The sequence below is a fragment of the Echinococcus granulosus genome (assembly GCF_000524195.1).
Source record: "Echinococcus granulosus chromosome Unknown EG_S00005, whole genome shotgun sequence".
Lineage (NCBI taxonomy): Eukaryota > Metazoa > Platyhelminthes > Cestoda > Cyclophyllidea > Taeniidae > Echinococcus > Echinococcus granulosus.
In genome coordinates this window covers 653,664-681,017 of record NW_020170385.1, presented here as the reverse complement: position 1 = coordinate 681,017, position 27,354 = coordinate 653,664, and the positions used below count along the sequence as shown (strand labels likewise).

Here is a 27,354-nt window from a genome sequence, read left to right as displayed (position 1 = left end):
TTACTGAAACAGGCAGAGCGAGACGATTTCAATCCGAACCACTAATAGAGTAGATGGGGCCTGACCTACTTGGCTTCAATAAAAGGCCACGTTGATCTCGCATTTTTAATATACGGGCACCCCTTCCGCATATGAATGTCAAAGATGTGCACTTGGAGATCTCTAAGTGGAGTTGCCTGCTCCGAGAAATTTGTTTGACAACGAAATCCTAAGTGCAGCGGAGACCTGTTTTAGTTTCAAAACTAGTCTTTTAGAACTGGACATGCTCATGCTAATTCATAGTGGTTTAGAATTCTTCAAGAACGTGAAAAAAGGTGTATTTCACTGGTCATTAAAAGGTAATTACAGGAAGATTGGTGGACTTGGATACATTCAATCGACCTAGGTAAAAGTGAAGTAAATGCGTCAGAAGCGGAGATTGAACATGCGCGCAGACTGTACACTTGGATTATTGCACATTTGTCACCAGAAAATTGTAGTCACAGCCGATCCAAAACAACAAAGTAGAGGTTGTTTGAAGTCACTGAGGAGGAACACCAACTTGGTAGATGTGTATAGCGCGGCAACCAGGCCATGCACTACCCAGACACCGGAATGGGGAATATTGTTCCCTTGCGGGAACGAGGTCGCTAATGCAGAATGATGCAATTAAAACAATAAAAAGTAAAGAGGCGAAAACACAGATGAAAAAACTTTTCCATTGATTGTCGCTACGATTTTGGTCTAACGTGTATTTTTCGAGTGAGTCACTTCGGGAAAGCTCAGAAGAGCCCCATTTAGAGGCGCACGTAGAAGAAGACTTGACTGCTCGCACACCCGAATCCAATTCGCTGCTCAGAAGCTGTAAATGAAACTTATGGCTGTTAACGTGATTGGCTATTGGTTAACGTTTTAATCATAATACGCTCATCAATCAAAGAATAATCACTTTTAAAAGCTAATATTTGCACAAAAGAACCTTTAACAGCAGATTTAATGGATGAAAAGTGTACCGTATCTCTTGTAATGGCAGCTGGCGTTTGTAACCTTTCAGTAAGCGCTTCTATGTAGATGAATCTATTAAACAAAACAATATCTTCACTTCCTTTGAATTCCTTTTTGGGGAAGTTTGGTCATAAATATTATATTCCAATGATGTAAAGCGGCCGTGTATTCATTATAAGTATAGTCGCTTGTTCATCATATATACTAGGCGGAAGACGGTGCAACGGGTTTCTGGATTTTTAAGACGTAAACAGTATTTAGCAACGACCGTTTTGTAAACGTATGTACCTTCGATAACAAAATATTGAAGAAAATTCTAGTTTAACCCTATCTTCAATATATTTATTCCTTGGATAATATCTCTTTCCAACAACTGTTTCTGTTACATCGCAAAAAGGCAGCATCCATCTTAACGTGTTAGCTGTAAAGGAAGGAGGATGATAAAACTCTTTGCTCTCAGCTTATACTTTTTCAAACAGTTGGAAACAAAAATAAGGAGTGAAAATTAGAAGCTCTCAGTGAAAGTAAAGGCTAGAAGGAGGGGGCGAGAAACGCAGTCTCCGGTCATGGCTCCCGAAGGAGCATTTGCTTGGACAATATTTTAAACAATACGTTGACATACACTGCAACGTCTTTTAAAACATTTTATAAGAGAAAGTGTGCAAAATTCAATGACAAATCTGCCTTAAAAGGCCTATAATGCATTTGAACACAGTTGAAAGGGATATGTAAACTGCTATGACGTTTGCGCTTATAATAAAGCAAGATTCCGAATACATATGAAATCAAAAACATATGTGATATGAATGAAACAAAGCATAATTTACATACAAATTTGCTTTATTTTTAACCAAAGCATCAAATTCATTAAAGATAACATTAGAAACAGAACAGTATGAATATGGTTTGTGTCTATGTGTTCGAAGCACAGTTTCACATTTATGTCAAATTAACCTGACTTATTCCAGGCCATTAATCGTAATGGCGTCGAAAATGTGCCCCAAATTAGCCACAGTCCCCAACTTTGTTCACTTCATAGTATTAAAAAAATTAGAATAGCTATAATTATCAAAATCTTGCAAATCACCAGGCTTAACTACTGCTTAAAAGCATGCACATTTCTTAGACAATTTTCTAAAGACGCTGCGTAGGAATGAAAGTCCCCATTTCAGTTCCCTTAGGTAAATATATATTAAGTGTATTGATGCGGGAGGGATTTATTGTTTAATTATAAGCAATATGAACTTAAAATTATATCGTCCGATACATAAAACATCCGGGATGTTTTAAAACAAATAATTTGCAGGTCCACTTTCTAAAGAGAATGTGGGTTAATCCCTTTGGGTACAAATTTCAAAAATCAGGAGCAAGCAGCAGTGGAATTAGATGTGATGATGCCTTAGTAGGCTGATTTACAGTTTGATTAGGGGGAAGGGAAAGATTAAGTTTATAAAACTAGAAACGGCTTTGGAAGTCATTTATACGTGTGTACTTACGTGGATCTAATTTCGTTCGCTTGTTCAGCAAGAAAGCGGGTGTCGTGCATGGTTCGATCCAGAATTTTGCTGAGACAGTTAGCAAACAGAGCCTCCAAATCTGACAGTTCTGGCACATTCTGTGCCATTGGATGAGTGCTATTCATAATCTGCAACTTCTGCTTCAAAAGGGCCTCTCGAAGGTTTTCAGACCCTTCTGCTACGGCACAGGACTCACGGATTAGTGTCTTTTGGGAGAAAAAGAAATGATGTCTATATGAAATGCCTGGAAAGCAAGCGCAAACAAGGTGAGTGCGCAAATTATAGTTTGTGGCCATAAAAGTATTACTGAAGAGGTATCTAGGCTGACTTATTGACAAAAGCAGATGAAAATACCATATTTTACTAAAAGTTCCGGATTTCTTGTTGTTTAAAATTGTACTGAATCTATGTTAAACAAATCTGATTTTCACAATGCCTATAGCATTATGTTGACTTAAGCAGGTAAAAAGAGAGAGAGGGATTCGTTTTTTTTGAAAAATTTTCTTCCTCATACTATAATAAAATGAAACAGATTAGCAAAAGCGATAGTAGATAAAAAGGTATGCATGATTCAAAACACAACTTCCTCCCATCGCAGAATAGGAAGTACCACTAACTAGCCGTGAGGCTAGGTTTCCACCTACCCATCTGTAACTGCTTAATTGGTCAGCATAGACCATAAGCATGAGTCTCTACAGTCTATAGCAAAAAAACCACAAATTCACTCAAATCTTATTTATCCTAAACTGAAATAAGGGGTGAATGGCGCTGTGCACAAGCCGTACCTCATTATGCTGGCAAGCCTATGGTCAAGCATTGAATAGCCAGAAATCTTACCTGAGAACTTGGTGGACTGTAGTTTTTCATAAGCAAGCCGTTTTGCTTCATGAGTGTGCCAGCAATCTGGTTTAGCATATTTACTTTTGCGGAAAGCACATAAATTTGTTCCTGGTAATTATTAAGGCCTTGCAGTTCGCGTACGCGATCGTACATCCACTTTGCATATATGTTCCATTGGTTGGATAGTGCTTCACAGGACTGTGAATTCAAAGCACCTGAAATTAGAGGAAAAGAAATCTGACTGCAGTAGGAGAGCGCGGATACGTCAGCTTTGATGTGAAAGCTACCTGATCTCCGGAGGAGTTTCGTGTTCTGTTCAGCCAATTCGAGCATACAAATGAAACTCTTCATTAGGTGAAATGTAGATTTTGGCCCGGTACAAGCACTCGAGCAAGTATTTTGTTTCTGTTTCCTACTCACTGCGAAGATTGAAAAATTGGGTGATTTTCAATGCATTCACTGCTACCTATATAAAATAAGCAACTGTGAATTACCTAGCGTGCTTGCAGGTGAGCCATCGATACCGGTGTCACTACTGACGAGAATTTCGCGAAGGAATTCATGCAATTTGACCAAAGCTTGTTCTGATTTAGTAATAACATCCGAATCGACCCGATGATCTGTAAAGTAATTCCCAGAAGGCTCTTCTGTAATGGTATCAGATGTTTTGTAGCGGTTATTTCGCACAGTTTGTACTCCAAAGTTCCGGGTTGGTAGCAAAGTGGATGAATCCGGTTGGTCAACTTTGTTTGAAGCATCGAGAGAAGAGAAGGAAGCTCTTTGAAGCAAGGAAGTAACCACATCTGTTCCAGATTCATAACCAGAGGTGTGAGTCTGAAAAAAGGCATGCACAAACTAAAACACAACAAAAAAAACTAATCTTGATTTCCTTCCAGTACCATTTCGCATCCCCCAACCATTTACAGAGATCAGATACGTTACTTTACTTAAAATGGTAACGAAAACGCAGAGCAAATTAAACCCATGAGCAACCACGCAAGCACTTGGGAATACCTAAGAGCATTATAAAGTGAACACAAAACTGTATGGACTGCCCATGGTTAGCACTTTCGATAAGCACAGCCAAGGACGATGCATGTAATGCATTTATCACCGAAATTCACTGGCTATAGCAGGCAATATTTCCACATTCGCGGGCCGATTTCCATAAAGAAGGAGATCGGCGGCCTGTAAGCGACAGCGAAATCCATTCCCAATCCGGTACAACTAACGGAGAAATAAACAATAGCATGAGGATTCATTAGGCCCTAAGATGCACGCTTAAATAAAGCCAGTGCTACGTGTTTCTAATACCATCAGACTCAAAGAGATGACAATGAATGAGGAACAAACATATAGCACCCATCAATAAATGGCTTACAGTGTTTACATCGTATGGTGGTGCGCCCTGAGAGATGTTTAAAAAGGTGAACGGTGTAAAGATATTATTGACCGAGTCATCCATCTCAGTCTGTAAACACTTGTCTTGCCTCCTAGAGCATCGAAGTGGAGTCTCCTGGTCATCATCCGAAAAGGGATCTCTGTCAACAGGCTCTAGAAGGGCTTCAGAACTCCGACTTCCATCGTCGTTGCTATGTACGGCGTCGTCAAATGCTTGGCTTGAAAGCGGAGTACCCGAGAGGCCCTCGAAACTCCACTCGTCAATCTGACGCGTTGTTCCCTGAGGCTGGTGGAAATGCCGCTCGAAATCGAGAGCCTCTGTTTCATCGGGAAACAAATCTTCCCAAAAAAAGTTTTCTGAAAATCTGGCTTTTGGTTCAACTAGACCGATATCCTCTACGCTGGAATAACAGGGAACCTGAAGAGGGAGAGTAAAACGCAAGCTCTTTCAAAAATGGAAAACTTGAATGGTGAATATGGTTACAGCTAATTGTCTAAGCAACGGGGCCTATGAAAATACATTCCATTAGACGTAGTAAAATGCCATACCCACATACTCAAGCAAAACTAGGCAAGGAGGCAAATTCATGATCAACTATTACCTGGTAATTGTCCCAAGCACTTATTACGTATTCAGATAAGTCAAGAGGATAGGCTATCGTATCTTCCAAAGAATGGCTTAGGCTAATTATCCTATCTGTCTGAGGTCCGTTTAGATCATCCAGTGACCGAGTACGAGCCAGTGCCGCTTTGAGCAAATGATCATCCGAGCAACTCTTCCGCACTTTGTTCTTTGATATTTCGACGTTTGAATTGCTATGCTGCTGCGCTACAAACATCTCAGCGGCCTCGACTGCCGCCAGGTAAGAATCCATGCGCCGCGATGTACTATCCTCAATAATTGTTTCACGAAGAATTAGCTCTGGGGAGGAAGTTCTGATGATGTCTGAGCCTGTTGACATTTGAGCGATCACCTTCCGTGTTTCCGAGTGCAAAATAGATGGAGGACTTCGAAAAACCTCGCGTGATTCTTCAAAAATAATATTTAATTAGTGTAGTCAAGACACGAAGTTTTAGACCACATTAACTAGATTCGACCAAGTGTTTGACAAATTAGTGTTTGCGCGTTTATGATGAACGGGGCCATTAAGAATGTGCGTAAGTGTGTGACTCAATTATCCGTAGAATTACTAGCCACCAAAACGCCAAACTAAAGAAAAAGGGATAATGATGGTAAGCTTTTAAGAAGTTTTATGCGCTGACTAGTCAAAGAATAGGTCCAACAAACTTCCACTAATGTGTCAAAACTTCAAAAACAGAACTACTAACCGAACTCGCTTTGTTTGAGCTCGATGAGAAGACTTAAAGCAAGGCTTTGTACTACAATCTGTGGGCTTTTGTGAGTGCAAAGCTATGCATCTTAGGTTAATAGAAAAAACCAACGTTTTCAATCTGTGTCGAGTGCGGACTCTTACCTGCTCTAGGCGAGTTGCTAAGGTCACCACTACGAGCCCTCAGTGGTATGTTGGGAGGACCAGGCAATTTCGATTGAAATAGATCACAAGCCTTGAGAACACGGGTGTCACAGGCCCTACTCACAAAAAAGTTGCCATGATTCAAGGGGATAAGATCAATGTTGAAAGACGCTTGAATGATCCTAAAAATGTGATGTTAGTAGCGATTTGTGATGCTTAATTTGGAAAACTATGCAACAGCTTTTTATATAAAGACAATCCTGGGCGTATGCTATCATTAATTCAACTATCTAAATGCAGTAGACATAAAAAAATTACTAATATCAAGTCACAAAATCCATCAAAGAAATGTAAACTCATAGACCGACGAAACTGTTAGACACCTTAAAAGCAATCTACTTTTCATCTGCGGCAAATGCCCATAGCATTAGAAATATATTTCCGTATCAATGGCTATGAAAACAAAGTTTACTTAAACTCACTTTCGAACAGTCGTACTTCGGCCAACACTGTTAATACTTCCCTCTGTTTCATTCGGTATCAAAAAATTCTGGATGTCACTGTTGGGCTGCACTTGACCTTTTGCTTTCAATTCATTCGCCATATTGGGCTCAAGTGCATCGACAGTGTCAGCTGAATAAAAGAAACACACAGAATGAACTTGACACTTGTGTTTATGCGGCAGAAATGGAAACCTTGAGCACAGCATTACATAAACGTCACACCATGCATTTTAATTGGTAGGAGTCCTGAGACATTACGCAGTAGGCCAATTAGAATGAAGGTGTGAATGGGCTCGTTTGGAGTCTGACCTTATAGGGGCATAAGAAAAGACAGCTGAAACATTATCGAATACTAAAACTTTTCCAATTCAAGAAATATTTTTGGCAACAACGAGCAAAGATAAACAGGTGTCGCGCAAGTTTGCCTGTTTAAGTTGTGAAATGCTACTAATTTTAGCTATTTTAAATTATTTCCAGGTAATGACTGTAATTGAATTGAATGATGAAGTTCAAAGAACCTCCAGTGTAGCCTCTTTCGACAACAAGAAAATTCTATCGGAGCGGTCTCAATATAATCTCATTTAACTAAAATCAAGTTTGTGTATCATGCTTTATGGACAAAATACCGGCACAAAAATAAACTGTTCCAGCATTAGAAACCAAGATGAAAGGGTTCAAAGTAGAAAGCAGAGAAAAGCATGTAATTTAATGTAAAAGTCAAATTATTAAGACGATTTGATACCCAAGGAACAAAAAGGCCGACACCTGTTAAAACCACAAATTAACATGCCTAATGAGTCAACAGCCATTGTACGCAAATGAAACCGACTCATTCGTCAGCCGTGGCTTAAAAATGCGCTTGAACTGGCGGAAACTGCGCACTTTTAACCATTTATTCAAAACGGTGGAGGAAGCTGCCGCTAGAATGACCTTATAAATGTAAAATACTTCTTTACTACCGAGACTTTAGACTTCTACTAATAAAGGAACTTAGACATCTAGCCATCAAAATTTCATTGGCTTTTCCTGGTGCATAACCCAATGCATAAACTTCCATATTCTCACAGCGCTTGGCAATTACGTGATGCCCATGTTCCACTTAGAACTGAATCGCAGATTAATGGAAGCTGACTGGTATCACCTCTAGTCCTTCTGTCACCACGACATGTACAGAAGACTTCGTTAGCATGAACGTCGACGTTGTGGGTGGAATCATTTACTATAGGTCATGTCGGGATCGGACAGACCTTAAGATCACCGCTACCGGTTAAACCATTCGTTACATTATTAGTGGCATGGATTTGTTCAGACCTCATGGTGATAGTTTTCTAGATTTTCCCCCATTAGTTTTACAATTTTTTCAAGTAAATTCCTCATGTTAGGGGAGCGAACAGGTTTTTGAATAGATCGCAAAACTCGTTCTAAGCGAATCTGTTTCAAGATGAAACCGGATTCAACAAGGAAATAAGTCTCTGAAAGTGTCCATTCGACCACAGTTTTGTGACAGAGGCTAAGATGCAACCTATCCAGTAAATATAGCTAAGTACTTGGGTACGTATTGATCCAGTTGATGCTGGAAAATTTGGGCTGTTGTGGAAACCGGGTACAAAAAGTAAGAAATACTTAGAACTAATATAAAACTTACCCCTGCAAATTATGCTATTAGCATGCAGTTCGTTACCGTAAAGACAGCACTTGAACTTACAAAGTGGAAACACTTTAACCGAAGAAAAACGTACCTCCGTGCGCTAAATTTATGCCCTGTTTGTCCATTGATTTAAGCGGTTCGTGACCGTTTACAACGCAAACGTTTCGACCTGACTCTTCCAATTGAAATTTGTTAAGCTTCCCATCCTAAATGGAATGCGTAACAAAAAATAAAGGATAAACCGGTTAAAAATAAGTGAATCTAACAATTTTTTACAATCCATCAGATTAGAGACAAAACAACTAATTTTGCCTTACGCTGAAACAGATATACCTTTTGAAATTTTCTATCCATTTGGGATAGAAGCCGATCATTAAGACACGAGTACCAGAGGTCGGGTCTGCGGCGCCTGCATAACAATTTACTTTTATCGCCCGCCTTCCAGATTTCGCAACTGCCATTAGAAAGCTCTTTCTGCCAGCTTCGCAGGTGGTCCAAGGCAAAAACGGTCGATTTGTCGACTGTTTTCAAGGGAATGTACTTTTCAAGAAAAATTATCATTTTGATAAGTCGCAGCCACAAATCGTAACAAAGTGCCTCGCATGAAGTATTTGAGACGACGAGATGCTGAATTGCTGTCGAAAAGTGCTGACCTGCCACCTTTTCTCCACTCAAAAGATTAAGGAGACGATGAACAGATGAAATGCATCTGCCACGCAGCCTAACTTCTTTAAGAGCAAGCTGAAATGTTAACAAAAAGTATTTTCATGCTCATTCGCACCAATCACATAAACTACGTAAACAATAATTGTATCATTTATAACTAATGGGGTACCTGATGAAAAAGCAATACAAGGTTAACCCGTCGAAACCGTAAATTTCAAAAATTACAAGTAATGGATGAACTAGTGTAGAAATCGTTGACAAGTACTTAAAGCGGTGGAACATATCATATAGTTTTGCCTAGTATTCAATAGATTATCACACGAATGTCCCGTCACGATGCAAGAAACTGAAAAATGGCATCAGTTTAAAGTAAGATACAAAGATTAATGTTCGAGTCTGTGTTATGAAATAAAAATTCATTTTGTTTTAAAAATGTTAACAAGAAAGCATTACAGGTTACCTTGTAATATTTAAATGCTGCATCACGATCACGATTGGTAAGGCATGTGAGAAATTGCCTCCAATTTTGGTGATGAGGAAGATCTGAATTAAAATGAAAGCGCAGAGTTATGCAAGGGAATATTCCCCTATTCAAGAGAATTATATGAAAATGAGGTTTGACTGCCTATAGAATTTGATAAACCGATCTACACCTAAGTTAAACCAAAATGTGAGTAAGCTACATATAACAAAACAAGATGGGCCAATTAAGTTTGATTGATGGGAAGCGTGAATGATGGAGATCTTTACCAACGGAATAGAAGGACACTTCTAACTACCAAGCCTCCGGTCAAACAAGTATTCATACCAAACTTTGTGTTAAACGCAAAGCATCATCGACTTTTGAGTGTACGAAATAGGTAGAGGTTTTGAATTGAAGAAGGAAGAATACTTAGAATTTTGGATTTGGAAAGGCATGCACTTACTGCAACAAATCTGACGCAGCAAACAGAAATTCAGCTCCAAATCGTGTTCAATTGCTGCAACAAAAAAATACTAAAACGTATGATTAGATTTTAGTGATCAAGTTGATAACTTATTTACTCTAATATGTAAGTAGCCATGTAAGGCACTGACCCACTTTTCTCTACGAGACTTTGTTAGCACGCACAAATACGTGAGTAACTAAACCATGGTATTCAGTAAATCGCCTATATGAAGAGAAGTTACTGTAGTCCCTGCAGTGACCCAACGCAAAGCGCTGGGATTAGATTAAAAATAATAGTAAAATGGGTTGAGCGAAGAAAAAGCTCTTTCCAACGTTTCTGGATGCGCGTACGTCCCTCCCAAAGTCGGCACCAAGCGGATACCACATGAGTCACCAATGCGCACGCCACATCGGACGAGGTGGTCCTGTTGCATTGGGTGCGATATAGACGACATGCGCACAAAGTAACGGCCGCAGCGCCGTCTATTCACATATGCGTGTCAAGTGTCCTGTGCACCCACAAGGTTTGATGCTGATTACAATTAGCAAATAAATTAAATCTACCGACACAAGTGCAAGACGTAAAAGGGAAATGTTTTCGATGGCGCAAGTGTGTAACTAACTGAAACCCACACAGGTCATTTGCAAATCAAAAAGTATTCACTACAAGACATCCTGCAGGTCGAAACTCCGGTGTGAAACAATGCAGAACGCCACGGCTGTTGCTCGATAATGGTGAAATATTAGGGATGTACACAAAAATGTGAGTTTTCACTGGGATCGTTTTCGGCAAAACCACAAGGTTAACGGCACAATCGCACCATCACATGCTTCCGATTCAAACAAAAAGCAACTGATATTTTCATGCCTTCAATATCAGAAGCCAAGCATTTACGAAGGCATAGCTTGTTTGAACCGAAACCCACGGGTCAATTCCTCAGTTGGATGCAAGAAAATTCGTGCCATGGATGAATCAGAAGCCTTGCGAAACCCTTATGAAATAGGGGTGAAAGTGAACGAGTAAAAGTGACAATCTTAGCGCAAGTTCACAATTTTAAAAAAAGTTTCGCGTGACTTGGAGTTATCGAGTACCGCACAGAAGCAGAAAGCCGTTATTTGTTCAGTTTTGAAGGCAACCAATGCATGAGATTGATCTCCCTGAGAATACGTATATTAGAACGTGCAAACATAAATAGCATCTTTCCTACCTCGGTAATATGTCACACACCAGTCAAACTTCCATTAAACACCTAATACACAAGCTATTGTGTTCTACTCCATTTCAAGTGAACCGTCGATGGCATTCAAGTTAAAGCTGATTCAATGCTAGCGGGAAAATGGGGGAAAAACAAATCAATTCAACACTGTAAATACTCCATTGATGTGGCAAAACATCTGTTCTAACTGGGCTTTTGGGTCTTTGTAGACTTCGGCTACCATTTTAGCGGTATTATATTCCGTTCATGTTACTTTTGCTGACGCTTATAGTCAAATTCTACTCAACCATATACAATATGACAAGACTACGCGGTAAAACAAACAAGCTGATATGTGCCACTAAAATGGTCCCACTAATCTCTATCCGCAGTTACGTAGTTACCTTCGGGACCAGACGGTCACATTTCCTTCAATCAAGGAGCTTGAGCTAACGCTTACCAGTGAATCACTCAGAGCGCCTGGCTAGCCTATAGCCATATTGTAACAAATATGACTCTCTTGTCACGTAGAACGCACCAACCATGCTGTTTAAAAAAGACTACTAAAAATCCAAACAGGGTTTGTACAGAGCGTGAAGATTCGGATGTAAAAATGAAAATAAAGAAATATGGAGACGAAAATTCCAGATACAGCGCCTTCCACTTTGCACGTTCTTGTTTCCTTCAATACTTTCGGGCTAGCACCAAAAAAATGTATAATATAGTTATGTTCAGTTATTACTGGTGCCGCCATAACGGCAAAGGCTCTCAAAAACCCATTCTTCTAAGTGGCCTATTAAGACAAAAAAACTTCAATCTAGAACTACCTTACACGGTATATACATTTGGAAATTTAGTACTATCCACTTGAGACATCAAGCTAAACTACTAAATAAAAGGCTATTAAGCGATACACTAGACTGACAGCTAAATCAATCGCGGTAGCTACTTCACTCCCAATTTTGCATGACGAGCCAATAACCTCCAACGTTGGGATAACAACAATACTCCTCATTGGGCACTGATCAATACCGACATTTATGAATCAAAGAAGATTAGCATAATGCCACTGGTTTTGCAACCAGTGCGCAGCGTTACTCAATTTCATCGCTTAGTGGGCAAGCAAATGCATAAAGGTGAATCGTGATACAGGAACTGAGCAACTGCGCCATGTATCAGTGAGGCCTGACCCTTGAGAGTAATAATGCTAAAAGCGAACATTTCGTTCGCGATCTCGCATATCATTAATCATTCATAACAAAGACCAAAACACTTTTAAAGCTGGACCGAGTTCTTATCAAAGTTAAACAATGTTATGATCCTACATGGCGACTACTTCTTTTACCATTATTCTAGTGCACAAAGGAAGCATTCTGAAAATCAAGTCATTTAACAACGCATCGGAAATTTCAAACCCGCACTAATGTAAATTGTAGTAAGATTTAGGATTTTTGGGAACCATAGCAAAGTAACGACATGGCAATTATATCAGAAAAGCAAATCATGCCACAGCACTTTTTGTCCCATCGCGCAGTTGAGAGGTCCCTTTATTGACCCACTAATCTGCCTCAAGTGCGTACGCAGACACATGACAGTTACCTGAGTTTCTGATGCTTGGATAAATTGCTTCGGCCTTGAGAAGAGAGCACGCGTCTGACAAACATGTTCAATATTAGTACCACAAATTTGCGACAGATGACTAGGCCCCAATGTATTCACACCCTAGCTGGACTGATATTCCGTAAACGAAAAATAGCAGGTTCCTCTATATCGCAATGGTTAGATGTGATCGCCTGTTCTAATGGTAAGGAGGAATGAACTCATGGAGTCAGGAACCTAGTTTTACCAGAGAGCAATCGAAAAAGACTATCGATAGATACATAAAATTTTAGAGTTAACATCTCCAAGTGTAATATAGGAGAATTACTAGGACGATATAAGCTTTTGAAGTGGTTCTAGAACAACCCAGTAAATAAATATAGGAAATGCTTTGGGGAGCCATCATTTTTAAGGATCAAGGATCAGCCGTCGTCGCACAAATCTGGTAATGCTAAGGAAGAGACGAGCATGTTTTTTCTTTTGGTGAGAGAAATGAACTTACATTGTTACGCAACCCACTTTCCTCGCTTATCCCGAAAACAGAAGCTAATCGTGTTTGACTCATGCTACCATTCATGTGTAGATATACTTCCTCATTAACTTAGATAGATAGCATCAAAATGTAACTTAAATCCAAATAGATCATTGTTTTCAAGTCGGATGAGCTAAAATGTGTTGGCATCGACTGGCAGTTCCTATCCAACACCTGAATCGTCTCAGGTGGTTATTTTAGTCGATATGGATCTGGTGCGGTGCCCGAAGTGAGACGATTTTTAAGACTTCCACCAAGACAATGTATTGCAATTGGGTGCCACCAGTGAAGTGGGGAAGAGAACGGGAATATATATCGGTACAGAGCATTTTAAGACAATGACTCGCACTTTTGCCATAACTTTAACAGTACACGCATGAGTTAGTTTTGAGACTAGCCAACTGTCACAATAAAACTTTAGAAAAATAGCCATCCAAGAGTTGAGTTCTACGCAATCGGTATTCATACTCTTCATTCATTCAGGGATTCAAAACATGAGTAATTGTAAAATACAGGACGACTAGCGAACGGTACAAGTGGCACTATGAATTCGAGCGCCACTACTTCTGGAGTCAGCCGACATTAATCATACAAGAGCACATCCTTAACGAACAAAAACACGCTTAATATTTGACGAATTGCTGGTCAAAACTGAGCAAATCGGATAAATTGCATTCATCGAAGGACGCCAGTCACAGGTGCAGCAGAACTGGCTCCCTATGCATTGGTTATTGAAGACGTTGAAACAGCTACCATCAAAAAAGAACGCAATTGCACGCATATGTAGAATACGGTGCAAACAAAGATAAGCAGCTAAGCTACACCAAAACTAACGGGATACCATTTAACTGGCTATCAAGTCATATCCAAAGCGCCGAGGAAATGCCTATAAAAAAAGGTCCAACAATGGAAGTCCAGATAGCGACAAAAGTAATTTATGTTTAAGCCATTTAATTTATTCCACAAGAAATTTAAAACGAAGCAACCTAGAACCGGATGTAGGGTTGGGTTAAAAGAATTGTTTAACACTCGAATACAATGGTTACACTTTTATGTCTTGTTTTCAATTTCATACGGCATTCTTTCAAGGACCAGACAAATTACTAGTCAGTTTCGGCAGATCGACATTCCCGTAAGTCAGATTAAGGCGATCCAGGAATTCATTAATTTGAAAGTATCGAGCAAATTTTGCACCTGGGACCACATCGCGTAAAACGAGGCATTTGGTGTTTGTTCACCCATTTTATGCCGAAATTGGACGGATGAGTTAAAAAATAAGTAAATCGGTAGTCATAGCTACAAATAATGGGACTTAGAAGCTATACAAGACGAATCATTGTACATTTTCAAACGCGAGATCTGGGTAGATACACTTTATACTCAACGGTGCCCATAAAGCAGCGGCAGTCCAGATTAAAAGAAAACAGGAATCTAAACATTCACCTAAGCCAGATAAATCGGCAGATGGACATAGCTACATGAATGGCAAAGAATTCAGAAAAATATTTGTCACCAAGGAACAAAACATACCTTCAATCACATCGCCAACGTGATTCAAAGGATTCTTTGGATACATTAGCATAGACGTTATGTGGAACTCCGATTCGACAATATTTAGTTGTCGAAAGATAGATTTCAGACTTTCAGGACGACGACTTTTACAATTTGGGATCTTGGCGCCTCGAGAAAGCACACTCGTTATCAACTTGTTAATGCTGCGTTTCCTAGCTTCTAGTGCCAGAAGCTTGTGATGGAAACGCTACCAAGTTAGAGAAAACTCAGTGTAAATGACTTTAGACTGTAGGAAAATCGTGATAGCAGCTAAAAAACGACATGGGTTTCTAAAAGGCAGTTCCAAGAATACCAAGTAAAATCGATAAAGAAGTACTCGCTCAAAAGAGCTCAAACCATTAGGGGGAATGCATCAATCCGAATGCAGACACTTACCGAATAAACAAATTCATCAACCTTATCATGCTTATGAAGAAAAACTTGCTTTAGTGATAAAATCTCAGCCAATAGCTTCGACAAATCCTGCTGAACCCTGCTTTTCCAACAGGAAGAAAAACCCATTGTGAACTTTGGTAACTATATCTAGCCCCACAAGGGTATCGACCTCTTCCCAGTGAGATGTTCGTAACAGACGCACGCTAAGCATGTAAATTCAGATGGTCCATTTAAACCCAGTCAAACAAATGCATCCCAAAAACTAGTCGCTTTGCACAAAGAAATATAAATAATGTAATACCTATTTAAATCTTCGGACAAGCACATGGAAGAGTGATTAAATAACGCCGTTGCTGTCGAAAATTCAATTGCGTTCAAAGACAACAAGTTTGTAAAATAACTTTTTTTTAGTATTTTAAGGAATTAATAATCTAACCTTGAAAGGGTGCCTTGTGTGTAGCTACGCATTTAGTGGTCATTAAGTTGACGGTTTTCACACGTTAGCAAACTGGTTTCAGCTTTTGCACATTTTTTGTTTTGGATATTTTTGTTTGTTTTAGCAACATAGCCTTTTCGGCGCCCTTTACGGCTAATCATTGTGAGGATGGATTGGGTGTTCTGTTCCATTTTTACCTTCTTGGAGTGCCCCAGGTTACGCATCAAGAGGCCATCATGGTTGCAACTGCCTTCTAGGATGACGGTTTTTGCTTTTGTTCTGTCGACTTACTTTCTTGTTACCGGAGGTAAAGCGTCGACCGTTCTACTTTTCGTAGGTATCATATTTGATGTTATAAATGGGCCACCCAGTGTTGGAACGGAGACCGACGCCAGAGGGAATCAGAGGCCGGTAAATTTTGATGTTTGACTGCAGCTTCAGGTTGCTTTTATGCAATGGCGAATAAATAGCCAATATATAATGGAGGGCCTTCTATGTAGCTTTATGTTCACGCTCGGTGCAATAGGATTTATCTTGCTTGATATAATCAATGAATCCAAGATGACCAGATTGGCACGCGCAGTAGTGCTCTCGCTGGGTGTTGCGTGCATTTTCGTGTCTTTCATCTCGGTACGTGCGTTCATGAAGATAAAGATGCCGTAAGTATCACCACTCATCTCATTTCCGCTCTAGTTCGTATCGGTTTTGATGCACTGTTTGTGTACACGAGAAGCTGCTGACTTTGTAATTATTTTCCTTCAAGAATACAACTGGTGCGCTGTCTTCAATCATTTTCTTTATGGGGTCCTCAGCGCCTCTGGCTACTATCAAAACACTACCTCTTATTTTCTGCAAAGACGCATGTAAGCGACCGCTCTGTCCCACGATACTATTGTCACCGTGACCCTACTAAGATTAAGCGACTTTGGGTCCCCAGTCTTCATGGAATACACTACCATTAACTGAGGTGTTCACATCGTTAGGTAGTGAGCAGCAGCAAGAACGCGTCTTGAGTAGGGCGTTTCGTGGGCTACTCCTAGTTCGACAGGTGGGCCTCCCAAAGCCCTGAGTCCGTTACGTAGCCAACAGACCCCGCGGCTCCTGTCACGCACGCTAGCTGCAGCGATTCGCACTTTTTGGAGATCGTAGATACACGCCAAGGTGGAACTACTTGTTTGTCGGCATTCATACAATGGATGGGGTTGCGTAACTTCCAGGACTCGAATTTTGAGTAGCACTTAGGACTGCGGTCGATGGTAAAACGCCAGCGAGGGGGCGCACGAATCCCAAGGCTACTTTCAACTAAATCAAATCCAAGCACTGGAGGGAGGTCCCAATGGCGAAGGGCTGGCCATGTTAGGATTGTCTCTATGGCCGTGAAAACGAGTCAGAACTATGGGATCAAGAATCTACTTTGAAGTTGGCCATGGAGTGATTTATTGATGCTAAAGGACGGTTGGGCTTTGGTATCGGGAGGGGAAGGTGATGGGCTATGGAGCACATTGGCCCTCTAGGTCACTCCTGAATATCAGCCAAAACCTCTGGTTTCGGGTTCAGAAATGCCAGGCCGTCTGGTGTATTTCTGTGGGCCGGTTCCATATACTTGAAAGGGTCCAGCGCGTATAAAGTCTAAATTTGGTCGATTGTATGGGTACAGAGATACACACTTACGATACCAAGTGAGACCATAAACGAGCATATACCGATGTACATATACCTTGAGTACTCGGCATTTAGGGCGTCATACTTCTCTTGCCATGGTCCTTCCGGTTTCGTCATGTCATTATAGGTCACTTTGGGGAATCGAATCGGCTGAACATGAGACTTGGCAACAGTCACAGCATCAAAACGCACAACTAAGAGCACATAACATACATCGAAAACAGCGTACTTTTGGTGAAAAGGCGGGGTGCGTGCCTCGCCAATGGTGCCGCCATAATGGCCTGTACTAGTTAAATTGCACACGAGGAATAGACCAATTGCGTATGTGGTAGAAACGTCGCATTAACCCGAATTGCTATTTAGTATCTGTAAAATATGGAGTACTCGCCAAAGAGGACTACTTATATTATTGTTGCATATAATTTAAGTAGAATATGGCTGCACTAGATTTGTTATCAAAGAAGCATGTTCTTGTAATTTCTAGCTTTATCTATTACACTGCATTGCATACAAATTTGACCTAAAAGTTTTGCAGCTTAAAGAATTTTGCTGTTTAGATTAGATAAGCAATCCACCTCTTTGTAAAATTCGACTTAATTCTAGGTTTTTTAGTAAAAGTCTAAGTTTTAATATGTATTGTAGGTCTTTAATGCAAAAAATTGCATGTGAATGTGCTACTAAGTACGTTTTTGATTAAGTAGTTCATGGTGATTTTAACGATACAATAAGGCGCGTGGTTTGACAGGTCTGCGTGATTTTCCCCAGGATGCGGCAGTTGAGGGAGGCTGAGTACAGATCGCTAGCTGACAAGCTGTCCAAATAGTGAGTACTAGATTATCTGCTAACAAAGAAAGCATCCAAGATATCAAGCCACTCCTTGAACGTGGAAACGAAAAATACGGTTTTTACTATCATCGGGGTCGAGTTTTCTACTGCAGGTTTTCCCCGTCATTTTTTTATTTTTTTCATTTTGCTAGAGATGATCTGGCTAGACGGGCTGAAAATATCACGCGGAAGAACCTTCTGAGCTTCGGAACCTGCTTTGGAAAATTCACGAAGAATAGCCAATTCCGCCTTCACATAACCGCTTTGCCTTACTTGACGCCTTACGCAAAGTATCGGATTTGGTTAAAGCCATCCGCTGAGCAACACTTTCTTTATGGCCAGCATATTGTCAAGTCTGGCTTGGCTCGCGTATCAGAAGACACGCCCCAGTACGCCGGCGTCATCGTGATGAATGCTAATGATACCCCTCTGGGTTTTGGTGTCGCCGCGAAGTCTACCCTCCAAATGAAGAATACTGACCCCATGACAATTATAGGTTTCCATCAAGCCGACATCGGGGAATATATCAGGAGCGAAGAGACAATCGTATAGCGCCTGGAGACTGATTTGTAAACTCGTATCGGTTCTGCAATTCCCCCCGCTTTATTACTGACTTTGTCATAACTGACCATGCGAAGTTTACTGTTTCGGTAGCAGTGCCATTTTACTTACCGAGTGGTTTCCCTGCGGGTATTTTGTAAATACCCTGACAACTGCATAGCTAATGTTGCCCTTGTTCTTGCCAGGTCGTATGAACACTGAAAAACAACCTGAGTGCCGGACACTGTCTACGGTATTAACAATCTGCATCAATTCGTTGAGAGGTAGTTGCGCTGACACGTTATTTTGTGATTCCCTATTTGAGTGGAATGATAGCAAGTGCATTGTGGTAAACCGTCTGATGCGATTGCCCCGTAAATGCTTCTCTCAAATATGGTCTCAGGCACGAAATAGGTATCGTGTTGATAATTGCACATTAATGGAAAGTATAACAGGTGTAATCACAGACAGACACCGTAGTTGGGTGCATGTCTTTAAGGGAATGAGGCATTAAATCCAGGGAAGTCTATTTCCATTAAACGACTTTCAAACTTGTAGGCGGGTCGTATGGCTTCTCCCTTGTTTTTTGGGAGATTTACCTTGGCATAGCCGTTCCAGTGATTCCCCAGGTAAGCCAGCGTGTCGCCGGCCTCCATGCCAGTTTCTATGTCGTCGACAATGATTACCTGGCTCCAAGGCTGCTGGCCGCCATAGTAGTAGGTATCATCCAGAGATTGAGCGCGCATCGACGCATCGCCGAGTCGGGTGGGATGTGTCTGCATTAACTCGTAGGCGAGCCGACAGATCTGCAAAGAGCGATAACGCACACGTGCAAGGAGATCCGTCTTCCACAGGGCGTTACTTCAAAACAGTGGTGGGGGGTGACGCACAGTGAGAGCAAGGGGTGCCTGACCTGAGAGGAGAATGTACAGACGATGTAATCGGTGTAGGAGAGTGCAAAAACATCTGCAGTGACAGCAAGGAGAGAGTTGTGGGTGTATCGAGTAGATAGTGATGCGGATTGGGCGCGCTGAACGTCTCCTATAAATTCATAGCGGGGCGAGCCGTTTGAAGACAACACAGAGGAGTACAGACGTCGAGCTTCGGCAAACACCTCGGCGTCGTCAGTTGCAATGAAGATACGTCTTGTGATATGCGAGGGCAGCGGGGAGGTGTCATCGCCGTACCATTCCTTCCGGAAAGAAAAAACTTTTAGAAGTGGAACTAATGATTCACTATTATAATGCATGATAAAAGACCTTTAAGCAACAGGGATTAGCCTCCATATGCTATCGTTGAGGTCGTACATAAACTGTTATGAATCAGCAAGTAATGTTAGTGGCAAATGGTGAGGATGAGTTACCTCCGTTCTGGCTCTCATCAGACGCTCTGCATCGAGCTTATCAAAGTATTGATCCGCATAGTACATGTACTCCTCCAGCTTATGAAAGGCCGCCTCCGTTTTGATCTGAAGAATAAGAAGCACCATAACGTGACTGTTTTCCCATTCAGTGGTGTGCCTGACAATAAACCTCATTAAGCACAAGAAATTAAAATACGAAAGAATCCGCAATTGTAGAAGCAACGATAGAAAGAACAAAACACGATGACAAAGGAAAAAGTCCAACAGCTGCAACAAGATCAGTATTGTATAAAAAGCACAACCTGAAAGCATCTGGATACCATTGCCATACGAAAAAGCATTAAAAAAAGGACATTTAAGAGACTGATTTTTTAGTGCACGGTATGCAATGAAAACAATTCACCAAATACAGCATCCTCACATAGACCACGATTTCATCATGAAGATTGGTTTGAGTTAATCATACCTTTTAATAAAGAACATAACAACCTTAGATGGATTTTGGATCACTTTACAAGTATGAGACGACGAACCACAAAAGTTAGAAAGGGAACGCTTGATAAATGAATGTACGAAGAATATCAATAGGTTCTATGTGCTCAAAACGATCAGAGGGGCCAGAAAAACCCACACATTGCGACGCTGTGACGAAGAGTAAGCACTCTGAGTGCTTGGAAAATAAAAAATAAAGCTTAAGGGCGGGGCTTTTATTTTCAAGACTAGGTACTGAATAGAATGGAAACATTTAATGTAAATAAAAACCTTGAATCTCAAAAAAATAGTGAATCACTGGGTTCAATCTGCCGGCTGCCTATGGTAATTCCAAAATACAAAAACTACATTCCTTACCAAATTTACACATCCCAACTACACTAAATAACACAATTTGCTTCATTAAAGGTGAACAAACAAGATAGGTAAATTACGCTTTTGAAGCACTTTATTTCACAATGGTTCAAATGAATTAATGATCTAATTGGTCAAACTAAACAATTGCGTTGTGTTGATACATGGGTCGGTGGGCACTAAGAAGGAATGATTATAAATGTGGCTAGCAGTCACGAATTACTAGAGCATTACGGGCCTAGGCGGTCATGCAGCGTGAAAAAAATAACAAAAATTTAAGCTACTTTGCTCAAATATAACTTAGCACTCGGCCGTTAACCTTAGTCAAATATAAGGCAAACTGAAGCGGATGTCTAATAAGCGGTCATTGAGAAACACCAAATTTGAGGTGGGTGAACCGGCAGTGTAAACATCAGTATGTAGATTCAAAAGATTTTACAAACTCCTGGACCTCCAACCCTATGCTAAAAAGCACGCCGACAGCAATCCAATCATAGATTCACCGGAAATAAAAGGCTAACAACTGCACAGTAACGTTGCATACATCAGGAAGTTCACGGTTGAAACAGCCGACCGACACAGAAAATTGTATGACGTAAAAATGGTAACGTCGCAGACGTGTAATTCAAAAATGAACGCTAATAGCCATAAAAATGACTGAAATACAGTTGTAAAGAAGCGCAAAGGGGATGCAAGATGGAAAATTTTACCTTATCTGTGCGTCTAATGTGGACCCCAACGATAGGGGTGGAGTCGGGTGTGCCTCTTATGCTTCGAATGAGCCTTTCAACAGACGCAGAAATCTCCCCGGTCCGAAGACGCATGAGGTAGGCCAGAAGATGACCGGAGACCCATATGGATGGGGCTCCGTGAAGATGGGCCAGTGTATCAGCGATTGATGTGGGAACCGCCGGGTGGGCATATTTCGGAATCTCGTGCAGCTGTTCCACGATGGGACAGTAGACGTAGGCTGCGTCCTCATAACCGGGCGCTGGAAGTGGGAAGAAGTGGCGGACACAATAATTCTTCAGATTAAAGTTACACCAACACTTGCTTTAAATAGCGAAATGAGTAATCTAAGCATGGAGGTTAACGACCTCTTTATAGATCATAGAATACCATACCCTAGATAGAGCTATTTATACAGATGGTATTTTATGCATACCTTTAAAAATAGAAGAATGGGTGTCAGTACTAATAAACAACTCCCGTATCCAACATTAAACAAGAGATCTCTACATTATCAGTACAAATCAGGATGAATAAATAAAATGTTACGATTGCAAAAAACGACGCACAGGTACATTTTCTAAAAGGCCAAGCCCTACTGCGTGCAATAAATTACACACGAGTGCCCACTTTCATCACATTAAATTAGACAAGAAAGCAAATTAAAAAAAGGTCGAGGTCAGCTCACACCCCCACGTAATTGTGTGCGCTTTGGCAACAGTTTCAGGGAGAGGACAGGAGGTGGGAGGTTTAAAAACTGAAGAGAAACCACTCTTAGAGTAAGAATATGTGCTGTTGATTAAATGTAGAACACGACCAGATGCTATGGCGAGCCGAAAGCAGTGCGCTGCGTGGTGTAATTGGCAACCAAATCCACATGCTTTATTGATGTCAACGACCAAGTGCTTCACTTTGTTACAATCTTCCGGATTCTGAAAAAAAGTGAGGAGAAAGTTGGTTGAGTGATGCCGAAAAACTTTGCAATAAGTTTAGACTATATACATCTTAGAAAGTAACTAGCCAACGTTCAAAGCGCCAAATATATTATTGATGAAAATACAATGGCAATTTCAATTATACAAGAATAATATATTCGATGAATTAAGTCCTTTTCACGAATGTAGCAACAGATCCCAAAAAAGTGGTAGGAGCAAATGCACCACTGTGACGTGGTTGATTTGCTAAGTCACACAAACCTGGTGAATAATTATGAGGCAAAAGTATGGACACATTAGAGGTGATGGTCCCCACACTCAACGATAATGTGTATGGCAAATTAAAGATGTTTAGATGCGTGACTAATATGATAAGTCGTAAGGCTAAATAATGAGATAGCTTAAAGTGGGTTTGATGGTAGTGACCAAAAGAGACGGCACCCACTTGCAGCTTCTGCAGTTCGGCATTGAAGACGTTGGAGAGACGTTGGAGAGCAATTCGTTGAGCATTAGCAGCACCTTCGACGCGTGCCAGGCCCTCCACATTTACCTCCAACAAATCAGTCAGATCAGAGAAAACCGACAGAAGTTCATCGATCTGCTTGGCGAGCTCACCCACAGGAGGCGTCTTCTCACGCCACTGGCGAAGTTGTGACTGGACCAGGTAGCGCGACTCACGCGTCAGTCGGATTGCCCGACGCTGGAGAATGTGATGGCTGGGACCGAGCAACGATGCTGAGATGTAGAGAAAAACGACGTCCAAGGAAGTGGATAATCGATAACAGGGCTGCTAAAATTCGGAAATTTTTTGCCAAATAAGTTCTTGATGAACAAGTCCCAGTACTACATTTAGTGTTACGTCAAATCGGGTTATCTAAAGGGTGTACCATACATGATATAATGCCTTCGAGAGGTTTCATAGAATGAGAATGTATACATTACTAACGCATATAAACGGGTCAAAAAACAATGCTCCAATTTATAGAGAAAACAAAATTCCTATACTTAGAAGGTGAACTTCAAATTGGACTTTTCGATGTCGCAAATATACTAATGAACAAGTATGCTAGCACAAATATAGTACGTGAGAGGAAATTCCAAATGAAAACCTGAAATGGGTGATGGGATTGCAGCTCAAGCCACAAGAGCAACAAAAATTAAGGCTAAAAGCCTGTTACGGAGGCAAGAAAAGTGTAATAAACCACCCTGGCTTGGTAAGACTTGCAAAGTCATAGCAAAGAACCGACAAAGCAAAGCACTTTAAGCGTTCAACATCGTCCAACAGTGAAAACGTACGGGATAAACTTGATTTCATATGATTAGACTAAAGGGAGCCAAATGCCCAGGGCTAAACTACGTAGACACCATGACGAAAAAAACGTACTGGTTCCCATGTGTTTCGTCATCTTAATGAATAAGTGCATCTGAAGGAGCACACGAGCAAATCACCTATTGGTTAAGAAGGCATATCTGAAGAAACAAAGCAAGGGTAGAGAAATTCATGCAACAAGTAAACAATCCCTCACCATCCACTAAAATAAAGAAGCCGTTTCTGGAGCGCAATCTTGAGGTGGTTGGATTGAAAAAAATTTGACAAAATAGGGTAGAGTAAGAACGAAGACAATCACCTGAATGGACTTATCTAAAGACACATAAACCAAGCTTACATAATCGAAAAGTTGCTCCAAGTTGATGTTTTAGCCTTAACAACCAGGAAAATAAGTAGTCGATTCCTTGAAATATCGCAATGATGGAAATGGGAAACATAGTGAAAAGCCCGAAAATCCTAATTTAAAGGTTGCCATCTAGGATTCTTCTCTAAGTGGTATGAACCCTAAGTTCACAGCGCCCAGACTCCATATTGAGTGCAAAAATGCATTTTGAACTACGACAATCAAAAGGGAACTTAATAAAATGGTTTGATAATAAAAACTCGACTGTTTTAAATGTAAAATCACTCGTGCCTATCAAATCAAGACTGACTGTTGAAGTATTCCAGGGGACGACACGTTTCAATAGCATGGGGCAACTCCAAGAGCCTTCACTGAACAAGGAGAAAAGTCATTAAATAAAAATGAAATCAACCGATAGGCAGCACGAAATGGTAGAGGAGTGGACAGTAAAGAAATTAGTAATGTATGGGCTTTTAAATCAAACAAAGAAAAGTAAATGACCGACTACCCAAGTAAATTAGCAAATGATATTTCTTAAAAACCATAGTGACGCGAATACCAGTGAGTCAGATGCGTTGATACGAGGCAAAAGGCAACTTACCGCTTTTTGTCTGAAAAGTTCCCTCTGAAGCACTAAAATACAAAAAATAACCGCCTATCAAAATACCTGTAGGCTGAAAACTGACTGACACACCAGGCCATGCCAAATGAGCTGGTGTGCACCACACTAGTAGCATTTCAATTTATTCAATTTCACCCCCTTCAGAAATAAGGAAAAACTTGGAAGACTGCAGCCCATAGAAAATAATACATCGAAACAACCTGAAAGACTTCCACCCTTGCCCCAACTTTGCTGAACAGAAAGGCACTTAACGATACCGCAGAAAGATGCCTCGTGATGTCACTTGGCTCATCTGCCAAGGGAATAAATTTGTATTTTTGGCCGTATAATCTTGTACCATTTTCAAGTCACCATGTCTATCAGCAATGCTATGTAATGCACTTGAAACGATCAATTCGATGCCCATCCAAGAGGATCTCATGCCACGGCTTCCCTATATGGGTAAAATAGCCTTTACTACTTGCAGTAGAACTTGTCCAAAATATATTTTTTCTGCTTAACTAAATGTAGTTGAAAAAGCAGGAAGTAATAATAATTTAGGATGTAGCATATTGATTGTTTAGTTACGAACAGTAGAAAATCATTGAAGGTTAGAGACAACACAGAGATTTCCAACTATTATTAGAAATATGTTCACAACTTACGATATATTTACACTTCCTCCGCGAATCTGAGAACTTTTGAGTTCAGGGCTTGAAATCAATAAAGTCCCGCAATTACTTGGTTTGTTTTGAACAGCCAGAAAAAAGTACATGTACAGCGTCACCAAAAATAATGACGCCAGCGGGAGCAGATGCTTGAATCTAAGCATGTTTCTTATCTACAAGAATGACAAACAGCATCTCCGGGATTTTGGAACTGCTGGTAGGACACAAATACATGCGAAAACCGAACGCTCAACAAAGCACCGAAAGCCAGCATCAAACATCCCAGACCTACTTACGATTCTGAACATAAATTAATTGGGTACTTGCTCATAGTTCACGTGTTTTAGCAAAGGCGATTTCAGGAAAGAGCCCAACAGGCTACAAATCTGCCAAATACCTGACTCTTCTAGAAATTGGCAATAAAGCTGGGACAGACTACAATCACCTATCGACTAAACACCCCCACTATCAGCCAGGATGCGAGTGAGGCATTAACAGTGTAAAAGTTAAAAGCAATTCGAAACAAAAGTATCCACCAGTAGGCACCTTGTTCTTCCTTCCAACTGCAATAAACCTAACACATCACCATTATCATCAAAGTAACCTGCGTATGTAACCGTGATGTGTGCACAAATTGACTGTCAACTGATCATGAAGAGGTATTATTAGATATGTTGGTTACGGATGGCAAACAAACGCTTCGTACGGGTACTTGTTCAGTGATACGAGTCTAATTAGTTAAAGAATGGGGTTACGAAACGATTCTAGGGCACCATATGCAACAGAAAAACAAAGCTCCTTCAATGAAATGAAAGATAGCTTCAAATCACCGTATATACCCGCAACAACAGCACCCCACACAACACTTTACCTTGGGACGCTCACAACTCCCTCCATCTGCGATTAACTTAAAAAACCGAATTGGTGAAATAAACAAATATACGCGTGAATGAATACATATAGAAAACCAAAATTACACCAAAAAACTCAATTTTTAGACTTATCAAATGTGTTCTCACCGCTCCTCAGGCAATTAAAATGTTTACTAACAGTTCGTTTCACGAAATATTATCTTAAATATTTTCCAAAAAGAGCTTCACACTACTAAATAGTGTGCGTGCTGCCCATGATTTTTTTAATCTTGCTTTTTGTCTACGAAACCGAATATATAGCTTGCCTTCCGATTCTTGTTGACCTTACAACTAATTGGCATTTATTTTGCCAAATAAATAAATAAATAGATTATGTAACGTTTACTCTGACAGAGATGTTTGTACTCAGGCAAAATCACAGCAAGTACCTATTTTTTTGCATTTCTGTGGCCAGTTGTTCATAGGTAATGTGACGCCTTGGAGCGAGTATTGATCATCATACCCTAAATATCTTTGTAAAACTGTGTACGTGTTAATAACTCAACGTAAGATCATAGCATGTTTCCTGAAGAAACAAGACTTTCTATCTCGTCTTTAGACAAATTTTTATTTGAAGTAAGCATTAACAAACCAGAAAACGGAACTCTAGTAATTCGATACCTCGTTTAATTGTGTGCTTAATTGGGCGAATTTCTCGTTCTCAACGAATGGCACTTCCTCTAGGTGGGATGGCTCTCCAGTCGTGTTGGAATGCTCCTACCTATCATAAGCATAAGTAGTGAATCTTCTTCCCTACTAGACTAGCTTATTAAAACTTAAGGGGGAACACGGGACACTGCACTACAAATACGTATTTTTAACAATCCGACCATTTCCTTGTTTGTTTATAGACCTTATTTAATGCTTGGCCAAAGGTTACAGTAATCCGACCGCTGAGCCGCAAATATTCCGTACAACAAATGAATGGA

General features: G+C 40.5%; 5 protein-coding genes across 5 annotated transcripts; 2 read left to right on the top strand and 3 right to left on the bottom strand. All coding sequences in view use genetic code 11, as the record gives it.

The window, feature by feature from the left end:
- Window positions 1–520: 520 nt before the first annotated feature.
- On the bottom strand, window positions 521–14,865 carry EGR_01334 (hypothetical protein; the record flags this gene model as incomplete). The annotated part of the gene is made up of 15 exons (XM_024490583.1): window positions 521–841; window positions 993–1,056; window positions 2,481–2,707; window positions 3,339–3,556; window positions 3,629–3,760; window positions 3,836–4,175; window positions 4,723–5,160; window positions 5,345–5,772; window positions 6,218–6,333; window positions 6,700–6,850; window positions 8,460–8,574; window positions 8,702–9,109; window positions 9,495–9,577; window positions 9,961–10,014; window positions 14,820–14,865. The coding sequence occupies 15 exons, from the start codon at window positions 14,863–14,865 to the stop codon at window positions 521–523; spliced, it is 3,141 nt and encodes a 1,046-aa protein (XP_024354907.1).
- Window positions 14,866–15,840: 975 nt separating this feature from the next.
- EGR_01333 (Oligosaccharyltransferase complex subunit) lies at window positions 15,841–16,381 on the top strand (the record flags this gene model as incomplete). Its single annotated transcript, XM_024490582.1, has 4 exons — window positions 15,841–15,979; window positions 16,010–16,083; window positions 16,108–16,331; window positions 16,366–16,381. The coding sequence occupies 4 exons, from the start codon at window positions 15,841–15,843 to the stop codon at window positions 16,379–16,381; spliced, it is 453 nt and encodes a 150-aa protein (XP_024354906.1).
- Window positions 16,382–17,187: 806 nt separating this feature from the next.
- EGR_01332 (hypothetical protein) lies at window positions 17,188–17,609 on the bottom strand (the record flags this gene model as incomplete). Its single annotated transcript, XM_024490581.1, has 3 exons — window positions 17,188–17,301; window positions 17,344–17,528; window positions 17,564–17,609. 3 exons carry the CDS (start codon window positions 17,607–17,609, stop codon window positions 17,188–17,190), a joined length of 345 nt encoding a protein of 114 aa, XP_024354905.1.
- A 491-nt stretch (window positions 17,610–18,100) lies between these two features.
- On the top strand, window positions 18,101–18,711 carry EGR_01331 (60S ribosome subunit biogenesis protein NIP7; the record flags this gene model as incomplete). The annotated part of the gene is made up of 3 exons (XM_024490580.1): window positions 18,101–18,156; window positions 18,189–18,272; window positions 18,312–18,711. The coding sequence occupies 3 exons, from the start codon at window positions 18,101–18,103 to the stop codon at window positions 18,709–18,711; spliced, it is 540 nt and encodes a 179-aa protein (XP_024354904.1).
- A 482-nt stretch (window positions 18,712–19,193) lies between these two features.
- On the bottom strand, window positions 19,194–23,978 carry EGR_01330 (Alpha-(1,6)-fucosyltransferase; the record flags this gene model as incomplete). Its single annotated transcript, XM_024490579.1, has 7 exons — window positions 19,194–19,505; window positions 19,613–19,891; window positions 20,063–20,167; window positions 21,619–21,899; window positions 22,326–22,569; window positions 23,018–23,307; window positions 23,957–23,978. The coding sequence occupies 7 exons, from the start codon at window positions 23,976–23,978 to the stop codon at window positions 19,194–19,196; spliced, it is 1,533 nt and encodes a 510-aa protein (XP_024354903.1).
- Window positions 23,979–27,354: the final 3,376 nt, after the last annotated feature.